Source organism: Macaca nemestrina, chromosome 6 (genome assembly GCF_043159975.1).
Source record: "Macaca nemestrina isolate mMacNem1 chromosome 6, mMacNem.hap1, whole genome shotgun sequence".
Lineage (NCBI taxonomy): Eukaryota > Metazoa > Chordata > Mammalia > Primates > Cercopithecidae > Macaca > Macaca nemestrina.
This window is the reverse complement of record NC_092130.1, coordinates 417,630-445,070: the sequence shown is the minus strand read 5'-3', so window position 1 is coordinate 445,070 and position 27,441 is coordinate 417,630. Positions and strand designations below refer to the sequence as shown.

The 27,441-nt window shown below is 47.6% G+C and overlaps 2 protein-coding genes and 1 long non-coding RNA gene across 11 annotated transcripts in view; 1 reads left to right on the top strand and 2 right to left on the bottom strand.

The window, feature by feature from the left end:
* Positions 1-53: 53 nt before the first annotated feature.
* LOC105483952 (tripartite motif containing 52) lies at positions 54-6,023 on the bottom strand. Of its 3 annotated transcripts, none has more exons than XM_011745036.3 (2): positions 4,817-6,023; positions 54-2,352 (listed from the first exon to the last, which is right to left on the bottom strand). In XM_011745036.3, the coding sequence occupies exons 1-2, from the start codon at positions 5,624-5,626 to the stop codon at positions 2,308-2,310; spliced, it is 855 nt and encodes a 284-aa protein (XP_011743338.2). In that variant the 5' UTR covers positions 5,627-6,023; the 3' UTR covers positions 54-2,307. The 3 variants fall into 3 exon arrangements, with proteins under 3 accessions (XP_011743338.2, XP_011743339.2, XP_011743340.2); XM_011745037.3 differs by having other exon boundaries at positions 54-2,087; XM_011745038.3 differs by having other exon boundaries at positions 54-1,913.
* The window catches only part of BAGE2 (BAGE family member 2), a 63,147-nt gene continuing 41,635 nt past the window's right edge, over positions 5,930-27,441 (top strand). For 2 of the 7 annotated variants that reach the window (XM_071097945.1, XM_071097940.1), the window contains exon 1: positions 7,149-8,487. In XM_071097945.1, the coding sequence (XP_070954046.1) occupies positions 8,422-8,487 (66 nt within the window). In that variant the 5' untranslated portion in view covers positions 7,149-8,421. Of the gene's footprint in view, positions 6,234-7,137; positions 8,488-27,441 lie in introns of those variants that run through there. The other 5 variants (XM_071097943.1, XM_071097942.1, XM_071097941.1 and 2 more) reach the window with 5 other exon arrangements.
* Positions 15,792-26,709, bottom strand: LOC105483954 (uncharacterized). The gene is made up of 3 exons (XR_988655.2): positions 25,665-26,709; positions 23,116-23,585; positions 15,792-16,359 (listed from the first exon to the last, which is right to left on the bottom strand). It is a non-coding gene; the product is annotated as an uncharacterized lncRNA (long non-coding RNA).

Genomic DNA, 27,441 nt, shown 5'->3' with positions numbered 1-27,441 from the left:
GTGTTATTTAAAATTTCAAAATTGAGTGTGATTAAAATTAATGAAAGCAATAGTAATTTTAGAAGGAAAAAAATTTATTCAGATGAGGTGATAGCCATGTCACTGTTAAGCCTGAACTTTTCTTTCCTGGGTGGTGTAAAAGGTTCAAGAAAACAAGCTGCTTTTAATAACACTCTTGCAGTCTTTTCTCCCCAGAGCTAAATATATCAAAACATTAAAAAATTAAAAAGTTTTCGAATAAAGCTTTTTCATCTGTTTAGTCATTTTATACCCAAGTTTCTCTAGAGTATTTATCTGGAAGTTTCTAGTCAAAACAATTAGACTTTGAATTTCACAAACTCCTCTTGAAGCTCTTTCAGTGAGGCCTGCACATCAGTATGAAACACATTCTTTCCAAAAGCTACCATAGGTAGATTTTAGGAACAAGCTCAGGAGAACATCACTCAAAATAATTCCAAGTATTTCACTTTTTTCCTTCAAATGACATTCATGAATCTGGTCCTCGAAAGACTAGTCAAGAAAATTAGACATTTTTTAGCATTAGTTTGCTCATACATACATATGCTATATTCTTATGTCTATTTTTGGCAAGTTTTGATGTTCATTATGAAATGAACACAGCGAAATTGGTGTTTGCCCCTTGACATTTCAATGTCAATGTATTTTAAGCTTCAGTGTGTTAAAACTCTGCTGAAAATTTTTAACTTTTGAAATGTTCAAGTATAGATTCTTTTTCATGGTTCTTCCAACCTTGGGGTTGTTCTGTCCATGAGTTCAGCAGAATCCATTTTTCCTTGACAACCAAGAAACTTCAATATGTAACAGAAAACATGGAATGGCATTTAGATCTTCAAAAAGCAGGGCAAACTGGAATGGATATACTGTTTCTCACAATGGTCTATGCTGACAGCAAGGCTGAAGATTTCCAGTAGGTTATGGGTTATCAGTGAAAGTTGATGCTTGGTTGTGACAGCTGCAGTATATCTTGAATGCCAGTTTTCTTCAATCTTTGCCAAAAACCCAAATTTAACACAGTTTGCTGTATTGCCATTAATATATACGGCTATAAAATTTCCTCCAGCTTAGTTCATTTGATACAGCTGCAAGTCTTTGGTGGTCAAGTAGTAGGCTCACAAAAACAGCACATACACAGTTTTGAAAGCCTTATTCTGAATGTAAGCAAAATACAGTTTTCTTCATCAGTAGATTCATTGCAACTAACAGCAATGAAGGATGAGTCGATGTTTTTTTTTTGAGACAGAGTCTCGCTTTGTTGCCCAGGCTGGAGTACAGTGGCGCAATCTTGGCTCACTGAAAGCTCCGCCTCCTGGGTTCATGCCATTCTCTTGCCTCAGCCTCCTGTGAGCTGATATTTTTTAAGATCTGAAGTTTGATACAGTCAGTCATTAATTCAGAGTTAAGACTGCAGAAGTAGATGAAGAAATTCTGGAATTCTTTATTTGTGGCAGCACTCAGAATGCAAGGTTTCACAAGTTTCTCCATTTTTTTCTCCTTTGCAATTAAAAGGGCTATTTAATATTAAGCTTTCATGGCTTTGAAGATTCCTGTGAATATTTCAATGCTGTCCAGTCTTAAAGCTGCAGAGAATCGGACTTTGCAGAACACTCCACTGTTTTTAATGGCATGAATTTAGCAGTGTTTGGCATGGTGTCACTGCCCAACACTTTCAGATAACTCAAACTGAAGAAGTTGACCCTATCTTCTGCATAATAACATGAATATATACTTGCGAAAAGCCTCAAAATTTTTTTTTTGGCTGCCATTTTTAGCTACCTCAAAGGAGATAAAACAAGGAGTACTGATGATGGAAGCATCTGGTCCCTCTTGCAGAGTGATGAATGATTTTATTGGTGGCAGCTGGGTGGCAGGACAATCCAGGCATCCAGTTATGCCTGGGCCCCAATAAGTGAAATCTTTGTTCATTTTCTTTTTATACACGCGTCTGCTTCCTACAACCCGACACCATTTAGTGGTGCCCTTGGTCATATCTAAATGATCTTACTTTCATAATCCTTTGATTCTAGCTTGCAGAGTCAAGACGAACTCTAACTCATGGGATGGACAAACTGGAAGATGTAAAATAAGTAAGGCTTTCTGGGCCAAAAAGCCTCTTTTTACACAAAATCAAATTTTAAAAGAACATTGACCTCAAAACAATAACACCGTCCTGGTTATGCAATAGAAATAGCTATATAAATGGAATCATATCCTTAATGAACACCTGTGGCTACCCAACTTTTCACACATCTTATTGATTATAGGCCTTGCTGTGAATGCTTTCTTGCTCTATCTGAAGTATTCCCACCAAAGAGCTGTTTCCAACTTTATTTCCTATATTATGAAAAATGAAGTTTTTTCAACATTGTAACAAAGTATATGATAATGTATACTATATTAAATAAACCATTATACAAAAATAGTTCCTTGTACTGTTAACTATTATTATGACTTTGATCAGTAAAATTCTAAATCATGCAACTATAATTTACATGTTTACCAATGGAAGGAAGTGACAATGAACTGCATAAAGAATGAAAGAGACAGCGGGGAGCGATGGCTCACGCCTGTAATCCCAGCACTTTGGGAGGCTGAGGCGGGGGGATTACGAGGTCAAGAGATTGAGACCATCCTCGCCAACATGGTGAAACCCTGTCTATACTAAAAATGCAAAAATTAGCTGGGCATGGTGGTGAGCACCTGTAGTCCCAGCTACTCGGGAGGCTGAGGCAGGAAAATCGCTTGAACTCGGGAGGAGTAGGTTGCAGTGAGCCGAGATCGCACTATTGCACTCTAGCCTGGCGACAAGCGAGACTCCATCTCAAAAAAAAAAAAAAAAAAAATTGTGTCTTAACTGTGCACTTATCAATATTTACTATAAAATGGGGGAAGGGGATGATGATAAAAGTTAGCAGAGGCGGGCCGGGCACGGTAGCTCATGCCTGTAATCCCAGCACTTTGGGAGGCCCAGGTGGTGGATCTCCTGAGATCAGGAGTTCGAGACCAGCCTGGCCAACATGGCGAAACCCCATCTCTACTAAAAATACAAAAATTAGCTAGGCATAGTGGTGCATGCCTGTAATCCCAACTACTAGATGTGCTGAGGCAGGAAGATCGCTTGAACCTGGGAAACAGAGGTTGCAGTGAGCCGAGATCGTGCCATTGTACTTTTGCCAGGGCAACAGAATGAGACACCATCTCAAAAAAAAAAAAAAAAAGTTAACAGAGGAATGGAAGATTCTCTCTTTTCCTCAGCTTCAGTGTACTAAGACCCAGAAGCATAGGACATAAGTTTTTTCCATGGGATAATTTAGTTATTACTTTGGGTGAAAACATGGTGATAGGATTTGTCCTTAAAGTCAGACTAGTGTAACAGAGGTAGCAGTGATTTATGGTTAGATTTGTGTCTTAACTGTACACTTACCAATATTTGCTATAAAATGGGGGCAGGGGGTGATAATAATATCTACTATATGAAGCCTATAGGACAGTGTTCTGTGTGTTTTGACTGCAACTCAAAGTAAGCATATTTTTAGACTAAGTATACACATGTATATATATAACTTAAAAGTTTCATAAAGCAATACTTACCCTTACTATGTCCATGTGTTCTAATATTTTCTCTTATTTCATTTTGAGGTAATGCTAGGCGTGACCCATTTATTTTATTTTAAGACCCACTAATTGGTCAAAAAACTCAATTTGAAAACCACTGCTATAAGGAGAACAAGAGGAAATACATTTTATAAACTATAAAGCACTACTAAGATGTGAGCAACTGCTGCTGAATATCCAGGTCAACCTTTATGGGCCTGAAGACAACCTCTCTTTCGTTTGGGCACTGCCAGGAGTCAAATCTACCTAGACTTTTGGTAAGGAAGATGGTACTCATTGTCATTGAGACAATTATCTAATGCTTAGAAGTCAAGACTAGAAAGCAAGGCATTAACCATATCAGCACCCAAACAAGGGAAGACAAGTTACAAGAAAGCCAAGTAAAACAGCAAACATTTGTTTAGTGCTTTATGGTTAACATATGTGATCTCTTTTAATCCTTATAATCCTAGGGAAAAAGTGAAGCTCAAGGAGGTTGACACCTGTCCAAGACTAGACAGTAAGTGGCAAAGCCAGGTCACCTGATCCTAAATCCCACAATCCTTCCACTATGATAAAATACCAGGAAAGAAAAGTGATCAGGATATGAGGCACATTCTGATCCATCAAAGATGCTTTGCCTTGCTCTAGAAGGAAAACAGATCCTACTCAAGGTAGGATGCAATCCCAGACTTTCAGAGGAGGGTGTGGCCAGTTGCTACCAGTAGTCTAGGACTCACACCTGGCATTTCTTTCTACCAATATATCTATTTTGACACTGTTTGTGCTGAGGTCCCAAATGTCTATTATCTCCAAGTACTGTGGCTTTCTATTCCTATCTGTACCTGTCCCAGGGACTTGGTCAAGGACTCACATTAGAGAGAAATGAAGTACTGGGTATCTGTTACTCGTGTCCCGCGTACTTAGGTAGACAAGACAGTATTAGCAGTAGTGGTCCGCTTCCAGTGACCATCATATTATTTGTTCAGCTTCCTCTGGGGAAGCCAATCTGCCCCAGCCTTCATGGTTTTGTGTCTCTTTTTTTTACCCATATGACCATCTCTCTTCACTGTGTCTCCCTCATCAAATAAAGAGTTTAGCAACTAAGTAGCTGAGGAGGTGGGAAAGAATGCTACACATTCCCCAGCTCTCCTAGTTACCTTTCCACTCCCTTCAGCCCCCCACATTCCCTCATTTCTCTCACCTGGTACTCCTGAACCACCTCCTCCAAAGGCACCACGCTGTGCTGTTTGTGGCTCCTGGATTCTCGGCACACCACACAGATGGCCTCTTTGTCCACCTCACAGAAGAGTTTCAGGGCTTCCTGATGTTTGAAGCACATGCCCTGATCATTACTCCGGTTCCCCCGACAAGGAGTGGGGCACATCTGGCAAATTATCTGGACCATGTTGGCCAGCTGCAAGTTGGGACGAAAGCTGCGACGTGTGAAGCTCTTTCGGCACTGGGGGCAGGTGAACTGCCCTGGAAGGGGCGAGGAAGGAGGCGGGTGGATGTCAGGATACAGCTCTTCATCTTCGTCCTCATCGTATGCTTCCAGTATTTCTTCTTCTCGGTAGACATCAATTCTCAGGTCAGGTCTCCAGCCTCCTATGTAATAGTCCTGATTTTCCTCCTCTTCTTCCTCCTGGTCCCACATATGGTCTACGTTGTCCCAATTAGTTATACCACTGTCACCGAGCCAGAGTTCACCGTCCTCTCGGTCTTGGAACAACTCTTCGTCAGCATTCCCTCGATACAACACCTCTCGAATGGAGCCGTCCCATCCATCCACGGCCCCCACCGCTTCGCCGTCCTCCTCCTCCTCCCATTCATCTTCCTCCTCGTTCTGGTCCTCCTCGTCCTTCTTACCCCACAGCTGGGTCACACACCCTCGGCAGAAGTTGTGCCCACAGCTGATGGACACGGGGTCCTTGAAGTAATCCAAGCAGATGGCACACACCGCTTCCTCCTGAAGGGTCTGCATGGGGCTGGGAGTAGGGGCATAACCAGCCATCTTAATGCCTGCGGCAGGTGTAGTTACCTCAGCTTGGAGCTGCGGAGCGGGGACGCGCCTGCAGGCCTGCTCCAGACTACTCTGGAGAGCCGAGGCAGTCCTCAACCTTGCTCTTCCTTCTCGGCCCCGCAGGGCAGCTTTGATCCCCTCTCTCAGGGTTCGAACGCCCAGATCCAGACTCAGCCTCTCTCTGGGATCGGTGGGGACAGACCAGGCTGCAGCCCCCAGCTGCTCGGTCCAGTCACGTCTCTCGCTACCCTCAGGGTGTGCCCTACACTGCGGCGTCCGCCTCAGACGCAGCAGCCAGCTACCCGGCCCGAGGCGACGCAAAATGACGTCTCGCTCACGCACACGCTCGGGAGAGACGCTCTAGGCTGGCGGAGGACCACGTCTCTATGGTGTGCCAGGAGCCGCGCCGGCCGGGAGTTGGGTGAGCTGGGGGGCGCCCGGGCCGCGCCGCCCGCCCTAGCTGGGCTAGTGCTGCACATTCCAGCCAACCCCCTCCCCAAGACCCCATTCCCAATCCCCTTCTCAGCTCCCTCGGGCCGGCAGAGCGGCTCTCATCAGGTCAGCGGCGGACGCCGGGAAGCGGCCCGGCTTGGGAGAGGTAGTTTGGTTGGTTGGCTGGTTCTGGATGGGGGGTCAACCCTCGAGGGGGACTGGGTCTCCGAGCTGTTGTCCGGCCTGAGCGGCAGCCCCGGGAAGTTTAGAGGGAAGAGGGATAAATCTCTCCGGGAAGCCCCGCCCGGGCCAGGGCCGAGTTGGTCCACGGCGGTGGGGAAGCTTCGGACACCACCCTGGTGCTGTCCCCTGTCCCGCCGTCCGCGCTTGGGGTGCCTTGGTGGGGATCCGGGCGCCCAGTGCCCCCCGCTGTCTTCCCGGAGTCGCCGGGCTGCAGCTCCACGCAGGCCTCGGACCCAGCCTACCGGCGCCCGGGCCTGTTTCCGCTTGCGGGGCCGCGGCTGCGCAGTATTGCGGCGTCTCCCAGCAAAGCTGCGCCCCGGGCGTGGGTCCCCTGAGGGGGCCGGGGCTTAAGTTCCCTTCGGTTCTGCCGCCTGCCTCGGGGTAGGGGTTCCGCGTTCCAGCCCTGAGCTCTGTGAGCTCGGCCGGGAGGGGGCTGGATTTGGGACCACACTTCCTCACCGCCGTGGTTTAGACTTAGAGAGCGGCTGGCCCCTCCTTCCTGTCCGGTGTCCTCCACTGTCTGTTATGCGCTTTATTCCTGCCTGGGGAGGGAGGGCTGGGGGCGCCGTCTGGGTCTGTTTTCCACCCCAGCGGGGCCCTAGGGCAGTGTCATTTAGACCCCACTCTGTCACCTTTCCTGGAGAGGGGCCCTGATCCAGGGCTGAGAGATTTTTTTGAGATGGAGTTTGGCTGTCGCCCAGGCTGGAGTGCAGTGGCGGGATCTCAGCTCACTGCAAGCTCCGCCTCCCGGGTTCACGCCGTTCTCCTGCCTCAGCCTCCCGAGTAGCTGGGACTACAGGCGCCGCCACCACGCCCTGCTAATTTTTTTGTATGTTCAGTAGAAAGGGATTTCACCGTGTTAGCCAGGATGGTCTCGATCTCCTGACGTCGTGATCTGCCCGCCTCGGCCTCCCAAAGTGCGGGCTGAGAGATCTTACAGTGTGAGGGGGAATGAGGCCTTCGGGAAAGGCTTCTCAGGGGTTGTCTCCTTCTGTCTTCTGTCCCTCCAGTTAGGGACAGAACCAGGTCAGGCCTGGACTTGCAGTCCCGGAGAACAGAGGATGGAGATGGGGGCTGGTGCTCATGGGCTCTGTGTATGCCTTCTGTGTGGCCTGGTTCTGTGTATAAATGTTCCACCCCAGTGCTGAGGGCCAAGACACCCCCTTGGCTTTGGTGCTGGGGGCATCCTGGGGCAAGGAGTGTAGGCAGAACTCCTCAACGTTGGAGATTTGGGGAAATTGTGTCCCCTCCCTTTTAGACTCCTGTAGCCCCCTGCAGTGGCAAGATCTCAGCCCACGGCAATCTCCACCTCCTGGGCTCAAGCAATCCTCCCACTTCAGCCTCTGGAATAGCTGGGAACACAGGCATGCACTACCACTCCAGGCTAATTTCTTTAGTTTTTGTAGAGAACGGGTTTCGTCATGTTGCCCAGGCTGAAGCGCCATGGCTATAGTCACAATTATTGCACACTACCACCTCAAACTCCTGGGCTCAAGTGACCCTCCTGCCTCAGCCTGCAGAGTAGCTGGGACTACAGGCATGCACCACCATGCTTGACTTAACCATTCTTTTTTAGATTTTTTTTTTTTTTTTTGAGACAGGGTCTTGCTCTGTTGCCCAGGCCAAATGCAGTATTGTGATCATGGCTCATTGCACCCTTGATCCCTGGGCTCAGGTGAACCTCCTGCCTCAGCCTCCCAAGTAGCTGGAACTACAGGTGTGCATTACCACATTGGGCTAATTTTTATTTTATTTTTTTGTAGAGATGAGGTCCCGCTATGTTGCCCAGGCTAGTCTTGAACTCCTAGTTTAAGCAGTCCTATCTCAGCCTCACAAAGTGCGGGAATTACAGACCTGAGCCACTACGCTCAGCCCCATACAAGGTTTTTTGTTTTTTTTTTTTTTACCTGCCCTTCAGTAAGAAGTACATTGCACATACTGATCCAATACAGACCTGCATATATATAACAGAAACAAAATTTCTGCAAACTCTTCTTTCCCTTATGACATCCAAGGCACTCTGATATTTTATTTCAGTAAAATGCTGTTGAAGACCCACGGACGTGACTGCACCCCTCACTAACTGGTCACTGGTTTGGGGAGGAACACCAATGTCCCAGTGGAACCTTGAGAACACCTTGGAGTCCTCCTCTTCCTCTCTGGACCTGAGCCAAACTGTGAGTGGCACAGAGCAAGGACCATATGTATTCTGTTCATTGTTGCATACTCAGTTCATTGACCACAGTGCCAAGCACACAGTGAGCACTCCCTGTGTATCTGCTAAGTAAATCAACGAACAAACCCAACACATTTCAGCCAAGTCCTGCTGATTTGTTTCTCCTCCGTTCCAGCCTTACTTCTGCCAGCCTTACTTACTTCCAGCCTCACCCCCATCAGCTTCAGACTGGATAAAAGGAAACCATTTCTCTAAAGGATCACTTGCCCTCTCACTTCAGGCCATCCTGCAGCCACCAGAACCTTCCACATGAAACGAAAGGCTTACCACTTCATAAGCTTTAAGGAAATCCTTGGCCAGGTGCAGTGGCTCACTCCTGTAATCCCAGTGCTTTAAGAGGCCAAGATGGGAGAATTGCTTGAGCCAGGTGTTTGACGCCAGCCTGGGCAACATAGTGAGACCCTGTCTCTACAAAAAAAAAAAAAAAAATTGGCTGGGTGCGGTGGCTCACGCCTGTAATCCTAGCAATTTTGGAGGCTGAGGCGGGTGGATCACTTGAGGTCAGGAGTTCGAGACTAGCCTGGCCAACATGGTGAAACCCCGTCGCTCCTAAAGATACAAAAATTAGCCAGGTGGGGCGGCAGGTGCCTGTAATCCCAGCTACTTGGGAGGCTGAGGAGGAAGAATTGCTTAAACCTGGGAGGTGGAGGTTGCAGTAAGCCAAGATCGTGCTACTGCATGCACTCCAGACTGGGCAACAGAGTGAGACTCCATCTCAAAAATAACAAAAATAAATAAATAGCCGGGCGCGGTGGCTCACGCCTGTAATCCCAGCACTTTGGGAGGCCGAGGCGGGCGGATCACAAGGTCAGGAGATCGAGACCACGGTGAAACCCCGTCTCTACTAAAAATACAAAAAATTAGCCGGGCGCGGTTGTGGGCGCCTGTAGTCCCAGCTACTCGGGAGGCTGAGGCAGGAGAATGGCGGGAACCCGGGAGGCGGAGCTTGCAGTGAGCCGAGATCGCGCCACTGCACTCCAGCCTGACTCCGTCTCAAAAAAAAAAAATAAATAAAATAAATAAATAAATAAATAAATAAATTAAATAAATAAATAAATAAAAAATTTTTAAAAATTACCTGGGTGTGACGGTGTGTGCTTGTAGTTCCAGCTACTTGGGAGGCTGAATTGGGAGGATCATTTGAGCCCAGGAGGTCAAGGCTGCAGTAAGCAGTGATCGTGCCACTGCCCTCGGCCTGGGCAACAGAGCAAGACGCAATCTTTAAAAAAAAAAAAAAAATCCTGGCCAGGTGCAGTGGCTCATGTAATCCCAGCACTTTGGGAGGCCGAGGCGGGTGGATCACGAGGTCAGGAGATCGAGACCATCCTGGCCAACATGGTGAAACCCTGTCTCTACTAAAAATACAAAAAATTAGCCAGGCGTGGTGGCGGGCGCCTGTAGTCCCAGTTACTTGGGAAGCTGAGGCAGGAGAATGGCGTGAACCCGGGAGGTGAAGCTTGTAGTGAGCTGAGATTGCATCACTGCACTCCAGCCTGGGCAACAGAGAGAGACTCCGTCTCAAAAAAAAAAAAAACAAAGCCAGGGGGAAGTCCCAACCCTGGGCTTGTCTTCTTTTTCCTCTTTGTGGAGAAGCTCACAGATCCGGGTGCAGCAGAAGTGTGACTGCAGCCCAGGCTGCCTCCCTGCGTCTTCTTACCTTCTCCTTGCCCTGCACTGCCACACCAGCGAACGGTAAGATCCACAGGAGCCACACAGCTTCCCCGCAAGGCAAACAGCTGGGGTCAGGGGTCAACCTGCCAGCTGCCCACGCCAAGGGGACAGCTGCCACACCTCACACTGGCCTGGGGCACCATCTTCTACTTGCCTGAGTCCTGCTAACCCTTCCCTCCCGGAGCAGCCTTTGGCCTGACTTCTTGTCCCCAAGGGTGGTCAGACACATGAGGCTGAGAGTGCCAGTCCCTCCCATTGCCAAGGGCACCGCTGTCCAACCTTGCCGTGTCTGTGCCTTCACTGGACTCTGAGCTCCTGGCAACTGCATGTAACTTCACCTGTTTCTTGTAATCGGATTTCCTTTGGAGGCGAGCCCAGAGTCCTGCCCATGGAACCACAAAATCCATTTGAGAACCCAAGGGACCCCAGAACATCTCCACAAGCCCCTGACAACCTGGACAACTGACAACTCCTCCTCCTGCCATCCCCAAGGTAGCCTCCCCGCCACAGAACTCCGTGTTCCTTGCATGACTGTCCTTTCTGTTCAGCCTGGGCTCTGCAGAGTGCATCACCCAGCCCCTCACTCCCACCCCGGCCTTCGCACATGCTGGTCTAAGTCGTCTGTGCCTGCAGACATTAAGGTGGAGGAACGTGATTCCACCAGCACCCCACAGCCTGTGAGGAGGTGAACCCAGGGATTGTGTGTCTAAGTCCACGGAGGGATGAACAGGCCCAGGACGCAGGAAAATCCTCCTGCCCAGGCCTTGCTCCCACCCCCACTGTCTCCCTGCGTGGCACCTTCTGGTCAGTCAGCTCAGCCAAACACAGGCATTCTGGGCCCGGCTGGACTAGCCTGGACACCTGCCTCTCCCTTGGCTCCTTCCTCAGCCGCTCCTGTGATGGGACAGACGGTGAGCCTAGAGTGAGTGCCAAGGATGTGAGTGTAGCCTCTGGTGTGCATGCCACAGTCTCGGGAGTAGGCCAAGCAGCAGGCACGTGATGAGGGCTCTGAGCACCCTCAGGCGCAGAGAAGCAGCTTACAGATCCGGCAGGTCAGGGTGGCAGCTTGGCAGGACTTCTTCCTCCAGATCACAGACAGTGGAAAAAGCAGCCTCCACCCCACAGGTCACTGGCTTTGTGTCCTGACGCTCCTGGGAATGGATTCCCTCCCTTGACCCAGACCCAGGCGGCCTCACCTCAGCCCCAGGGATTCCCGCTGAGGGAGGCCAGGGCATGTCCCGCGTTGCAGAAGTGCTGAGTCAGATTTCTAGGCTTCAGGCAGCCCTGAGATCCACCCCACTTGGCACACACCTCTCCTGCTGACCTCTCTGGAGTTGGTCTCAAACCACCAGCTGCTAGCCTTCCCTTGAACCCAGCTGAGAGCCGTGCCGAGGGACTAAGGGGTCCTTGGAGCAGGCCCTTAGAGCCTACCTGGTGCTCAGGCCTCAGGTACCTCCTGTTCCAGAGATAGAATGTTCCGGAAAGAGCAGCTGCAGCGGGTGCACTCAGGGCTGGCTTTCCTCAGCAGTGTTGCTGCCACTGCATTTCTCAGGACTCTAATTTCAGAAATCGCATCCGTGGAAACTCACACCAGTCATCTTATGCTGGAGAAGCCTGCACAAGAGTCTACCTGTGATGGTTCAATTCCAGGTCATGGTGGGGAGATGAGCCCTTGCACACAGCCTGGGGACCGTTTGTCAGAGGTGCAGAGAGGCTGTGCAGCATGGCGGAGTCACACGGACATTGGCAAATCACAGCCAAGGGCCAACTCTGGCCCTCAGTTTCTTTCTGTAAGGCCCAAGAACTAAGAACAGTTCTTAAATTTCAAAAGTGTTGTAACAAAAGAAAACGAGGAATTGTAAACAAAACAAAAAGGAAGATGTGGACAGAGACCATATCAGGCCAGAAAAGTCTAAAATCTTTAGTATCTGACACTTGACAGAAGTTTGCTCACCCCAGGCTAGGAGGCTGGAGCAGAGGCCCCCTGAGTGCCTCTGATGTGGAGATTGAGCCTTATGTCTGTCGTCTTGTGCTGGGACATGGGTTGGTGACCCCAACGTGATCGCAGTTGTCATCCTGCATTCCCTCCCTCCCTTGTGCCAGCAAGTAGATGCACACTGGGGTTATTAATGAGTGCTACTGTTCTGGTACAGGAGTCCCCCCTACTCCTCGGGAGATGTAGTCCATGACGCCAGCTGATGCCTGAAACCTAAGATGACATGGAACCCGAGGGCAATCGATCGAAATACGTTTCTGTTCATGTCCCCGCTCATACATGGAATCCCTTTTCCATCTGAACTGGGCACTTGCCATGTACTGTGGCATCACTTTGGCTGTTAGACGCGTGGTAGCAAAACTAACACAAAGCCCTTTTTTCTTTATAATTTGAAGGACAGAAGGTCTGTTCTTACTGTAGATTTTTGCAACCTCAATATACAATTTTTTTCTTATTGAGAACATTCCCCTTTTCACTTAAAGGAGTACTTTATGGCTTCTCTTTGGCACACCCGAATTGCTAGCATCCCTACTGTGTGCGTTGGGGTATTATTAAATAAAATAAGGGTGACTTGAGCGGCGTTCTGCCGTATGCAGTTTGATAGCTGAGATGGCTGCTGAGTGACCACGGCAGGGAGGGTGGACAGTGTGGAAACCCCGGACACAGGGGTGGGGCAGCATGGCGCCTCAGACCCCGGACACAGGAATGGAGCAGCATGGCGCCTCAGACCCCGGACACAGGGGTGGAGCAGCATGGCGCCAGATGCCACACACCTCAAGATGGAGCGCCCTGTACAACTCAGGAACTGCTTTTTTATGGGATTTTCCATTTAACATTTTCGGACTTCAGTTGTTCCCGGGTAACTGAAACCTCAGAAAAGGAAACCAGATAAGGGGAAAGGCTGCTGTGCTGATTTTCCTCTCGAGACCCTGCATTGGGGGCTGGAAACAGATAAAGCAGCATTTCCTATCCTCAGATTGCTTATGGTTCCTGGGGGAATGGATGCAGTTGTCACACAGCTTGTCATGCAACGGACACAGTAATTCATGCCAAGATTAGTGTGAGGGGCATTCAGGAGTCACAAGCATCCTCCCCAGTCAGGTGGGTGTGGGGACAGGCTTTTCTGCAGAGCACCGAGGCTAACCATCATTCCATGCACCTTAGCGCCACTGCCATCCCACTTCTCCCATCTACATATATCTTTAAAATCAGCTCTGCTGGGCCGGGCGCGGTGGCTCACGCCTGTAATCCCAGCACTTTGGGAGGCCGAGGCGGGCAGATCACAAGGTCAGGAGATCAAGACCATCCTGGCTAACAGAGTGAAACCCCGTCTTTACTAAAAATACAAAAAATTAGCCAGGCGTGGTGGCGGCACCTGTGGTCCCAGCTACTCGGGAGGCTGAGGCGGGAGAATGGTGTGAACCCAGGAGGCAGAGCTTGCAGTGAGTTGAGATCACACCACTGCACTCCAGCCTGGGCGACAGAGCGAGATTCTGTCAAAAACAAAAACAAAAAATCAAGTGAAGAGACAACCAGCAGAATAGGAGGAAATATTTGTGAAGTATTTATTCAACAAAGGATTTGTATCCAGAATACACAAGGAACTCAAACAGTGCAACAGAAACAAACCCCAAATAATCGGATTTTAAAACAGGCAAAGGAGCCGAATACACATCTCTCAAAAGAAGACATACCAGTAACCAATACGTATGTGAAAAAATGCTTAACCTCACTAATCATTAGGAAAATGCAAATTAAAATCACAATGAGATATCATTTTATCCCAGTTAGAACAACTATTATCAAAAAGACTTTCAGAAAATGACAGATGATGGTGAGGATGCAAAGAAAGGGGAGCTTTCATACACTGTCGGAGGGAAGGTAAATTAGTGCAGCTGCTATGGAAAACACTATCGAGGTTCCTCAAAAAACTAAAAACAGAGCTACAGTATGATCCAGCAATCCCACTACTGAAGGCTTATCCACAGGAAAAAAAAAAAAACTCTGTTTATTGTAGCACTATTCCAAACAGCCAAGATATGGAATCTACCTAAGTCCACACCAACAGATAAATGGTTAAAGAAAATATCATACATACACCCACCGGAAAACTATTTTATGCTGTAAAAAGAATGGTGTCCTGTCATTCACAGTGACATGGACGAGCTTGGAGGACACCTTGTTAAGCGACATAAGCCAGGGACAGGAAGATAAATGCCACATGTTGTCACTCCTACGTGGGAGCTAAAATAGTTGATCTCATAGAAACAGAGTAGAAGAGTGGTTACCAGAGGCTAGGAAGGATGGGTGGGTGGGGAGATAGCCAGAGGTTGGCTCACAGACACAAAAATACAGCTAGACAGGAGGAGTAAGTTCAAGTGTCCTGCACCACTGTAAGATGAGTGTAATTAACCCTAATTTAATGTATATTGTCAAATAACTAGGGGGGAGATTCTGAATGTTCTCAACACAAAGCAATGGTAAATGGGTGTCAGATGTGCTAATTACACTGACTGGATCATTACACATTGCATGCACGAATTGAAACATCACATGTACCTCATACACATGTACAATTATTAGGCGTTAATCTAAAAATAATAAGAAAACTGAAAAAAAAAAAAAAGAAAGAAAACAAAAAGAGGGAGGTGGAGGGAGACTCCATGACTGTCCGAGGGAAGGTGTAGTGCTGGGGAGATCCTGCCACTGCCCTGCAGAAGGAGGGACCCTGATCCCAGGAGTGCCACTGTGGCGCTGGCAAAGGCCAGGAGAGGAGGCTCCTTCCCAGCTCCGGAGGGAGTGCCCGTACCTTGGTTTCTGCTTAGGGGAACCCGCCTTGAACTTCTGATCCCCAGCACTGTGGGAGAATCAGCGTGTGGTGGTTTAAGCCAGCATGCTATGGTCATCTGTCACAGCAGCGGTGTGAAATGACCACGCATCCTACTGACCAAGGCCTGCTGCATCCTGCGAGTCCCAGGGCCACTTCAAACCTGTGAGCGCTGCAGGCCCTCCCTGAGCCAGGCAGGGAGGAGGAGGCCTGGTCTGGGAGGAAAGGCGGCCTCAGAGCTTGTGAGCCCACTATCTCTGGGCCACCACCGAGACAGAGGCCCAGGGGATGGAGAATGGCACAGGCACCCTGGTGCACCCTCCATGAAGCAGAGGTGGTAAAGGCACGCACATGCTCTCCCCAGGTGTGGGGAAGGCAGGAGGGAGCAGGTAACCCCAGGTTAGGCCAGGTGAGAAGGGGACAGCACACACCCAGTTGTTCCATAGCTCACACCTGGGGACCACAGGGTGAGCTACACCCACCTAATTTTCATTTTTTAAATTTTAAAAAATAATTTTCTTTTTTCTTTGAGACAGGGTCTTGCTCTGTGCCCAGGCCGGAGTGCAGCAGTGTGGTTTCAGCTCACTGCAACCTCCGCCTCCCAGGTTCAAGCAGTTCTCCTGCCTCAACCTCCACAGTAACTGAGAATACAAGCGCCCATCACCATACCCAGCTAATTTTTAGTAGAGATGGGGTTTCACCCTGTTGACCAGGCTGGTCTTGAACTCCTGATCTCAAATGATCTGCCCACCTCAGCCTCCCAAAGTGCTGGGATTACAGGCGTGAGCCACTGCATTGCCCACCCAGCTAATTTTTAAATAATTTTTTCAGTTTTTAATTAATTTTTTTTTTACATTTTTGAAGTAACTTTTTAAAAAAGTTTTAAACTAAGTAAACATAAAAAAATCTTCTTTCATTTTCCAACAAATTCCATTAATTTATATTTCAAGTTTCCACTTCTTAGATGAAAAAATAATCTAGTCAAACTTTGGGATTTCTCAGGCACCTCAGGTTTGAAAGTCACCTTCTGTGTTACCCACCTCTCCCCTTGCCTTCCATCCTGAGCTCCAGGGCTACAATGAGAATAGTGGATCCTTCTCACTGCTGGTTGGGGCCTGCTCTGTCATGACCACGGATCCTGGGTCCATGCTGTCCTTGGCAGGAAGTGCCAAGGGAGGGACCCTCTCAGCTGCTGGAGTCAATCTGTGGCACTCTGTGAGGCTGGACACGAGGCACCCCTGCTGGCTCACTCTCTGAGCTGCTTACTAAAGCTGTCAAGCAGGAAGTCTGGAGATGCTGGCTACATATTTTGAGAAGCCCTGTGCAAAATACAAATGCAGAAGCCCTTGGTGAGAAAAGCAGTGGGAAAAGTTCAGTTATACATACTCGACTATAAATATTTTTCTTGTAAAATATGTTATTATTTATAAAACATAATAGTACTGATAGGGCCGGGCACGGTGGCTCACGCCTGTAATCCCAGTACTTTGGGAGGCCGAGGCAGGCGGATCACCTGAGGTCAGGAGTTTGAGACCAGCCTGGCCAACATGGTGAAACCCCATCTCTACTAAAAATATAAAAATTAGCTGCGCGTGGTGGCACGCACCTGTCTTCTTCTTCTCAGACACCCAACTACCGGCTCCCGAGCCGGGGCAGCTCCCTGTCAACTTTTCACCGCCCCCCACCCAGCCCCAAATCCCTGATCTAACCCCAATCCGCGATCCAGCCCGGTCCACCACAGCCTTCAGCAGCGACACTCACAGCCTCCGACCTCTCAGACCCAGTGAGCCTCGCAAAGCCATTAGGCGCGCGCCTGCACCGCGGGGCCGCCCGGCTCCCAGAAGCCGCTCCCAGGAGGTGCGCGCCGGCAGGTGGGGCTGCAGCCCGGGGCAGGCGCCGCTGGGCTAGCGGGTTCTCCTGCGCTCCTCCGGGCCGCCCGAGGACCACAGGCGCAGGATCGCAGGCGCGCAGCCCGCCCGGCCTCAGGAGGACGGCCTGTCTGGCCGTGCGGCCCCACTTAATCTTAACAGCAAGTAAAACTCAACAGTGTGCTGTGGTATATTCTACAATGATTCTACACAATTGTAGATTGCATTAGAATAAAACTTTTAAAAATTATTTTCTTGGCAACAAATGGACACTCGAAATTTTATTTAATTATTATTATACTTTTTAAACAGAGTTTCACTCTTGTTACCCAGGCTGGAGTGCAATGGCGCGATTTCGGGTCACTGCAACCTCCGCCTCCCAGGTACAAGTGATTCCCCCTGTCTCAGGCTCCCAAGTAGTTCGGATTACAGGCATGCGCCACCACACCCGGATGTATATATATATATATATATATATATACACATTTTTTTTTTTTGTATTTAGTAGAGACAGGGTTTCATCATGTTAAGCTAGTCGCATACTCCTGACCGGTGATCCACCCGCCTTGGCCTCCCAAAATGCTGGGATTACAAGCGTGAGCCACTGCGCCCGAGGAAAATTTTATTTTTTAATAATGCCAAGTGATTTCATTTTAAATTAAACTGCACCATAAATTGGATTATTGTCCTGCACGTAGTACCTTGCTCTTCAAACAAAAACATTTTTTAAAGACCAAATATATTGCATACTTTTTTTAAAAAAGCTCTGGCTGGGTCATTGGCTTAGGCCTGTAATCCCAACACTTTGGGGAAGCTGAGGGAGGAGGATTGTTTGAACCCAGCAGTTTGAGACTGGCCTGGGAAACACAGTGAGACCCTGGCTCTACAATAACCTTTCTGTAACAGTTAGCCAGATGTGGTGGTGCAGAGCCGTAGTCCCAGACACTTGGGAGGCTGAGGCGGGAGGATAGCTTGAGCCTGGGAGGTTGAGGCTGCAGTGAGCTATGACTGCTCTCCAGCCTGGGTAACATCAAGAACCTGTCTCAAAAAAAATGTTCTTACTGTTTAAGAAATTATGAATGACATTTATTTTATGTTAAACCAGTGTATTTTATCTACAAAAGGAGTAAGAGATAATAATAGAAAAATTGGCACATAAAGGAACAAAAATGCTAACAAAATTAAAATTTACCAATAATCCTATCACCTAAATTTATAATTCTTAATAGAATTAAATGTAGGATTTTAAAATAAATTGCTTTCAATTTACTTAAACATACAGATTATTTTTAGACCCTCTTCAGGCATCCCTCGTTGAGTAAGTTCCATGATTTACAGGCCTACTCTCTCTATTGTTAAATATTTTATTGCTTCCAATGAATAACTTTTTTTTTGAGACGGAGTCTCACTTTGTCGCCCAGGCTGGAGTGCAGTGGCGAAATCTCTGCTCACTGCAAGCTCCGCCTCCTGGGTTCACGCCATTCTCCTGCCTCAGCCTCCCGAGTAGCTGGGACTACAGGCGCCTGCTACCATGTCCAGCTAATTTTTTGTATTTTTAGTAGAGACGGGGTTTCACCGTGTTAGCTAGGATGGTCTCGATCTCCTGACCTCGTGATCTGCCCGCCCCGGCCTCCCAAAGTGCTGGGATTATAGGCGTGAGCCACCACACCTGGTCAAATAACATTTTTTATAAACATTTTCACAGAAACATAATTTGGGCACATTGAGACATGTTTTCTTTTCAAAAAGTCCTACCACTTTAATTACTGTATAAAAAGATATTAGTGAATTTTCACACATATTGACTAACGTCCTACAAAATGTTGAATCAATTTATATTTTCAGTACCAATCAGCAAATTAATGTCCATTATGCTTTCCCTTCACCAAAACTGACACTTATATTTTATTTTGCTAGACAAAAATACATACTATTTTAATTTGCATAAGTGTAATAAATAAAAAGATTAAATTTTTTTCAGATGTATCATAGGGCATCATTTTTTCTTGAGTCTGGTGGGTGCTTAGTTCCTTTAAAGCACTAATCACGTATACATTAATTTTATGTGCGAAACAGTCATTAAATACAATTGGAAATATGGAAAAATAAATAGCTATATTAAGAAAAAAACAAATAGAGCTTCTGGAATTGCAAAATTCACTAACAGAATTTCAAACCACAGTTGGAATCTTTAACAATAAACTAGACCAAGCAGAAGAAATCATTTTAGAGTTTGAAAACTGGTCTTTCAAAGTAACCCAGTCAGACAAAAATAAAAGAAAAAAGCACTGAAAAACAAAGCCCTTAAGAAATATGGGATTATGTAAAGTCACCAAACTTACAACTTATTGGCATTCCTACAACAGAAGAATAAAAAGTAACCAACTAGGAAAGTATATTTAAGGGAATAATTTAGGAAAAGTTCTCTAGTCTTGCTAGAAAGGTTGACATTCAGATATAAGAAATTCAGAGAACACCTGTGGGATAGTAAACAAGATGCCCATTCCTAAGGCATACACAGTCATTAGAATAGCCTTGGTCAATGCAAAAGAAAATATATTAAAGGCAGCTCAAATAAAGGGCCAAATTACCTATAAAGTAAATTAGATTAACAATAGACTTCTCAGCAGAACCCCTGCAATGTAGAAAAGATTGGGGCCTAGCTTTAGCCGCCTTTTTTTTTGCCGCCCGGGCTGGAGTACAGTGGCCGGATCTCAGCTCACTGCAAGCTCCGCCTCCCGGGTTTACGTCATTCTCCTGCCTCATCATTCTCCTGCCTCAGCCTCCCGAGTAGCTGGGACTACAGGCGCCCGCCACCTCGCCCGGCTAGTTTTTTTGTATTTTTAGTAGAGACGGGGTTTCACCATGTTAGCCAGGATGGTCTCGATCTCCTGGCTTCGTGATCCGCCCGTCTCGGCCTCCCAAAGTGCTGGGATTACAGGCTTGAGCCACCGCGCCCGGCCGCTTTAGCCTTCTTGAAGTAGACATAAGAGACTCCATTTTGTTTTGTATTTGAGATGCTGTTAATCTGTGACCCTACCCCCAACCTTGTCCTTGCAAGAGACATGTGCTGTGGTGACTCAAGGTTTAATGGATTTTGGGCTGTGCAGGGTGTGCTTTGTTAAACAAGTGCCTGAAGGCAGTATGCTGGTTAAAAGTCATCACCAGTCTCTTAATCTCAAGTACCCAGGGACACGTACACTGCCAAAGGTCGCAGGGACCTCTGCCTAGGAAAGCTAGGTATTGTCCAAGGTTTCTCCCCATGTGATAGTCTGAAATATGGCCTCGTGGGAAGAGAAAGACCTGATTGCCCCCCAGCCTGACACCCGTGAAGGGTCTGTGCTGAGGAGGACTAGTGTAAGAGGAAAGAAGCCTCTTGGCAGTTGAGATAGAGAAAAGCATCTGTCTCCTGCCCGTCCCTGGGCAATGGAACATCTTGGTGTAAAACCCGATTGTATGTTGTTTACTGAGAAAGGAGAAAACCACCTTAGGGCGAAAGGTGGGACTTGCTAGCACAGTGCTGCTCTTTATGCACTAAAAAGGTTTATGAAGATGTTTGCATATGCATATCAAGGCACAGCACTTTTCCTTAAACTTGTGTCACAGAGATCTTTATTCATGTGTCTTACTGCTGACCTCCCTACGATGATCCTATTGTCCTGTCACTTCCCTTTTTCTAAGATGGTAAAGATAATTATCAATAAATACTAAGGGAACTCAGACTGGTGCACCGTGGGTTCTCTGTATGCTGAGCACCGGTCCCCTGAGCCCACTCTTTCTTTCTCTGTACTTTGTCTCTGTGTCTCATTTCTTTTCTCAAGTCTCTCATTCCACCTAACGAGAAATGCCCACAGGTGTGGAGGGGCAGGCCACCCCTTCACTTTGTCACCCAGGCTGGAGTGCAGTGGCATGATCTCAGCTCACTGCAACCTCCACTTCCTGGTTCAAGCAATTTTCCTGCCTCAGCCTCCCCAGTAGCTGGGATTACAGGCGCCCGCCACCAGGCCTGGCAAATTTTGGTATTTTTAATAGAGATGGAGTTTCTCCATGTTGGCCAGGCTGGTCTCGAACTCCTGACCTCAGGTGATTTGCCTGCCTCGGCATCCCAAAGTGCTAGGATTACAGGCATGAGCCAATGCGCCCAGCCATGCAAGAATTTCATAACCTGCCAGACTGAGCTTCATAAACAAAGGAAAATAAAGTATTTCCAGACAAGAAAATGCTAAGGGAAGTCATTACCACCAGACTGACTCTAAAAGAAATGTTTAAAGGAGTTCCACTAGTGAAAATAAAAGAATGATACTTGCTACCATAAAAACATACATGAATGCAAAAGGTACAGAACCTATAAAGTAATTAAACAATTGAGACTACAATGCAACAAGGCTATAAAAGGAAGAAAACCTAACATATCAATATTCAGCTTGAATGTAAATGGCTGAAATGCTCCACTTAAAAGACACAGAGTGGCAAACTGGATTAAAAAAACAAGACATTTCTGCTGCCTTTGAGATCCATCTCATGTGTAATGACACCAACAGGCTCAAAGTAAATGGATGGAAAAAGATTCATCACATAAATGAAAAACAAAAAAGAGGTATTGCTATTCTTGTATCAGATAAAGCAGACATTAAACCAACAACAGTAAAAATAAGAATACAAAGAAGGGCATTATATAATGATAAATGTTCAATTCAACAAGAAGACTTAACTGTCTTAAATATATATGCAGCTAACATTGGAACACCCAGATTTTTAAAATAAGTATTACTAGACCTAAGAAAAAGAGATACACAGCTGTACACTAACAGTGGAGGACTTCAACACCCCACTGACAGCATTAAGCAGATTATTAGTTGGGCAGATTATTAGGCAGAAAACTAACAATGAAACTGTGGACTCAAATTGGACTCTTGACCAAACAGTACTAATAGACATCTACAGAATACTCCACCCAGAAACCATAAAATATACATTTTTCTCTTTTGCACATGGAACATTCTCTAAAACTGACCACATGCTCAGTCATAAAATAAGCCCCAATAAATGTTTTAAAATCACAACTATATTATCTTTTCAGACCATTGTGGAATAAAATTAGAAGTCAATATCAAGAACTCTCAGAACCACAGAGGTACATGGAAACTAAACAATCTGCTCCTGAATGACTTTTGTGTAAATAACAGAATTAAGGCAGAAATTTAAAAAAAATTCCTGAAACAAATGAAAATGGAAACACAACATACCAAAATGTCTGGGATACACAAAAACAATGTTAAGAGGAGAGTTTTATAACACTAAATGCCTACATAAAAAAGACAGAAAGATCTCAAATTAACAAGCTAAAATAGCCAAACACACTAGAAAAGAACAAACCAAACCCAAATCTAGAAGAAGAAAGGAAGTAACAAAGGTTAGAGAAGAAGTTAATGAAATTGGAACCAAAAAAACCGTACAAGGAATCAGCAAAATTAAAAAGTCGGTTCTTTGCAAGGATACATAAAATTGATAGATTGCTAGTTAGATTATGCAAGAAAAAAGAAGATTCAAATAAGCACAATCAAAAACGACAAATGAGACATTACAAAGGATACCACCAACCTAAAAAAAGATCCCCAGAGACTGCTATGAATATCTGTGTGTGCATAAACTAGAAAACCTAGAGAAAATGGATAAATCCTGGAAACACACAAACTTCCAAGACTGAATCAGAAAGAAACCAAAAGTCCACTAGGGCAGTGCCAACAGGAAATGTGGGATTGAAGCCTCCACAGAGTCCCCACTGGGGCACTACCTACTGGAGCTGTGGGAATGGGGCTGCCAGCTCCAGATCCCTGAATGGCAGAGCTATGGGAAGCTTCCATCCTGAGCCTAGAAATACACAGGCACTCAACTCTGACCCAAGAGAGCAGCCATGGTGACTGCACACTGCAAAGCCAGAGGCAGAGCCGCGTAAGGTCTTGGGAACCCACCCCTTGCACGAGTGTGCCCTGGATGTGGGACATGAAGTCAACAATTATTTTGGGGCTTTAAGGTTTAATGTCTGCCCTACTGGGTTTCAGATTCGCCTGAGACCTGTTGCCCCTTTCTTTTGCCCAACTTCTCCATTTGGGAATGGGAATATTTACCCAACACCTGTACTGCATTGAATATTGGAAGCAAATAACTTGGTTTTGATCTTATAGGCTCATAGGTGGAGGAACCTACCTTGAAGCTCAGATGAGATTTCAGACTTTTGAGTTGATGCTGAAACAACTTGAGATTTTTGGGGACTATTGGGGGAGGGTAATTATATTTTGCAATATGAGAAGAACATGAGATTTGGGGGTCATGGGGTGAAATGACATTGTTTGGACATGTTTACCCTCCAAATCTCTTGTTGAATGTGATCTCAAATGTTGGTGGTGGGCCTAGTGGAAGGTGCTGAATCATGGGGGTGGATCCTTCATAAGTTGCTTAGCTCCATCCCCTTGGTGATGAGCAAGTCCTTGCTCTGTTGTTTCACATGAAAGCTGGTTGTTTAAAACAACCTGCCATGTTCCCCTTCTTGCTCTTGATTTCTCTCCTGACATATGATACAGTGGCCCTCCCTTTGCCTTCCTCCGTGATTGGATGCTTTCTGAGGTCTCATCCAAAGCTGAGCAGGTGCTGGTCCCATGCTTCTACTGCCTGCACAACTATAAACCAAATAATTTTTCTCTATAAATTAAAAAAAATCTGAACAGATCAGTAGTTAATTATGAAATTGAATTTGTAACACAAATATTTATCAAGCAGAAGCCCAGGACTAGATGAATTCACAGCTGAATTTTACCAAACATACAAAAAAAATAGATGGTATCAATCTTACAGCAACTATTCTAAAACATTGAGGAGAAGGGATTCCTCTCTAACTCCTTCTACAAAACCAGTATCATCCTGACACTAAAATCTAGCAAGGAAACAACAGCAACAACAAAAACTACAGGCCAATATCTGATGAACATAGATGCAAATATCCTCAGCAAAATGCTAGCAAACCAAATCCATCAGCATATCAAAAATATAATTCATCATGATTACATAGGTTTTATTCCTGGGATGCAAGGACTATTTACCATATGTGAATCAATAAATGTGATTTACCACATAAACAGAATTTAAAACAAAAATCATATGATCATCTCAATAGATGCAGAAAAAACATTCAATAAAACTCAACATCCTTGCCAGGTGCGGTGGCTTACACCTGTAATCCCAGCACTTTGGAAGGCAGAGGTGGGAGAATCAACAGAGGTCAGGACCAGCCTGACCAACATGGAGAAACCCCATTTCCACTAAAAATGCAAAATTAGCAGGGCATCATGGTGTATGCCTGTAATCCCAGCTACTCAGGAGGCTGAGGCAAAAGAATGGCTTGAACCCGGGAGGTGGAGGTTGCAGTGAGCCCAGATCACACCACTGCACTCCAGCCTGGGCAACAGAGCAAGACTCCATCTAAAAAACGAAACAAAACAAAACAAAACAAAACACAGCAAAACAAAATCTGAAATCATATCAACTATTTTTTTCTGACCAAAGTGAAAGAGTATTAAAAAATCAGTACAGGAGGAATTTTTTTCCTGACTGCCTTTGGCTCCCTCCCTCTCTCTGTCACCACCTTTTTCTTCCTCCATCTACCCCAAAACTTTTTCCCCACCATTTTTTCCCCATTGTCTTTTTGCAAAGCCTTCTATACTCTCCTGCTCACTACCGTTTTCCTGACCCATCTACCCAAAAACTTCTCCCCACGGTCTTTTCTCCCTCGCCCTGGCCACTTTTTCCCCCCTCCTGCTCTCATCACCCTCTTTTGCTCCTCCACCTTCCCAAAAACATTTCCCCCATCTTTTCCCAAAGCCTTCTCCCCACTCCTGCTGTTCGCCACCCTCTTTCCCCCTCCATCTACCCAAAAACTGTTTCCCCATTGTCTTTTTTTCCCTTCCTCCTTGTCACCCTCTTTCCCTTCTCCATCTACCCAAAAACATTTCCCCGCCGTCTTTTCACAAAGTCTCCTCCCTACTCCTGCTCACCACCCTCTTTTACCCATCTACCTCCCCAATTTTTGCCCACTGTCTTTTCACAAAGCCTTCCCTGCTTCCCGCTCGCCCTCTTCTTTCCTCTACCCTGCTTGCCATCCTCTTTTTGTCCTCCATCTACCCCAAACTATTTTCCCCATCGCCTTTTTTCCAACCCTCTTTCCCCACTCCCTCTGGCCACTCTCTATTCTCCTCCCATTTGCCACCCTCTTTCCCCCTTCTATCTACCTAAACACTTCTTACCCACTATCTTTTCTTGCTGCACTTTCTTTTCTGCCCATTGTCTTCTTGCAAAACCTTTTCTCCTTCCCGCTCGCCACCCTCTTTATCCTCCTGCTGTCCATTCTCTTCCTCCTCCATCTACCTAAAAGCTTCTCTCTTTCTTTTCACAGAACCTTCTCTCCCTCCCTCTCTGCACCCTCTTTTCTCTTCCCACTTGTCAACCTTTTCCCCCCTCCATCTACTCAAAATATTTTTACCCACTGTCTTTTTTCCCTTTCTTTTCTCCCAACCGTATTTTTGCAAACCTTCTCTTTCTCCTGCTCACCCCTGTTCCCTCTTCACCACCCTTTCTTTCCCTCTTCCATCTACCCAAAAACTTTTTCCCCACTCTTTCCGTGAAACCTCTCTCCCTCCTGTCACCACCTTGTTTTTCCCCCTCCATCTACCCCCCAATTTTTTTTCCCACCATCTTTTCCTCACCATCTTTAAGCAATGCCTTCTCCTGCTTCCTTCTACCCCTCCATCTATCCGAAAACTATTTTCCCCTTCCTACCGCTCCAGCCACACTGCAGTCTCTGTCGCCACCAACCACAGCAAGGCGAGCCGCGGTGCCACAGACTACAGTCTCCAGCATGTGGCAGGGGATAGCCCTCGTCCTGGTCCTCTAAGCCGGGCATGAAGCAGCTCGGTGAGCAGACACAGAAGAGCCTGGAATGGCCTGACTCCTCTTCAGCACCATTTATATACTGAAGTTACGCATATGAGGTTTCAGGACTACACATTCCAGGATTGGATAAGAGAAAGCCCGGAGGCCTACCGGGATTGCACTTTATTATCATGTTCTGATTGGATAGAGCAAGTCTTAGGACAACCAATCAGAGTATGAAAATAAAGTCCAGCCCGGCGCGGTGGCTCAAGCCTGTAATCCCAGCACTTTGGGAGGCCGAGGCGGGCAGATCACGAAGTCAGGAGATCAAGACCATCCTGGCTAACACGGTGAAACCCGTCTCTACTAAAAATACAAAAAAAAGAAATTAGCCAGGCGTGGTGGTGGTCGCCTGTAGTCCCAGCTACTCCGGAGGCTGAGGTGGGAGAATGGCCTGAACCTGGGAAACGGAGCTTGCAGTGAGCCGAGATCCCGCCACTGGGGGCGACAGAGCAAGACTCCGTCTCAAAAAAAAAAAAAAAAAAAAAAGTCCAATCAGAGAAGACCTAGAGGTTTCTCTCACCCAATCAGAACACGTAGCCCAGAAGCCCTGCGCATAACCCCACGTGCGTGCTCAGGGGGCCTCCCGCCAGTTTCGCCTCTCCTGTATCTCCCGCCGAGCTGCTGTGTTCCCGGCTTAGAGGACCAGGAGGAGGGGAAGCTGGAGGCTGGAGTCTGCAACACCGCTGCTCGTCTTGCTCGGAATGGTGGTGGCAACAGAGATGGCAGCGTGGCTGGAGCGTTAGGAGGGCGGCCAGAGTGTTAGCGGCCTGAGCAGTAGGAGGAGGGCCAGAGCGGTAGGAGGGGGCCGGAGCAGCAGGAGGGGCCGGAGCGGTTTGATGGCGGCCTGAGGGGCAGGAGGGGGCTGGAGCGGTTTGATGGCGGCTGGAGCAGCAGGAGGGGCCGGAGCGGTTTGATGGCGGCCTGAGGGGTAGGAGGGGGCGGAGCGGTTTGATGGCGGCCCGAGGGGCAGGAGGGGGCGGAGGGGTTTGATGGCGGCCGGAGGGGCCCGGAGCGGTTTGATGGCGGCCCGAGGGGTAGGAGCGGGGCGGAGGGGTTTGATGGCGGCCGGAGGGGCCCGGAGCGGTTTGATGGCGGCCCGAGGGGTAGGAGGGGGCGGAGGTGTTTGATGGCGGCCCGAGGGGTAGGAGGGGGCGGAGGGGTTTGATGGCGGCCTGAGGGGCAGGAGGGGGCCGGAGCGGTTTGATGGCGGCCCGAGGGGCAGGAGGGGGCGGAGGGGTTTGATGGCGGCCGGAGGGGCCCGGAGCGGTTTGATGGCGGCCCGAGGGGTAGGAGGGGGCGGAGCGGTTTGATGGCGGCTGGAGCAGCAGGAGGGGGCGAGGGGTTTGATGGCGGCCTGAGGGGCAGGAGGGGTCCCGAAGCTGTTTGATGGCGGTCTAAGGGGTCGGAGGGGGCGGGGCGGTTTGACGGCGGCCTGATGGGTAGGAGCGCGGCCTGAGCTTCAGGAGGAGGTCCAGAGCCATAGTGAGGGGCCGGAGCAGTAGGAGGGTGGCTGGCAGCGGGAGCTGCTGTTGATCCGCTAGAGGTTTA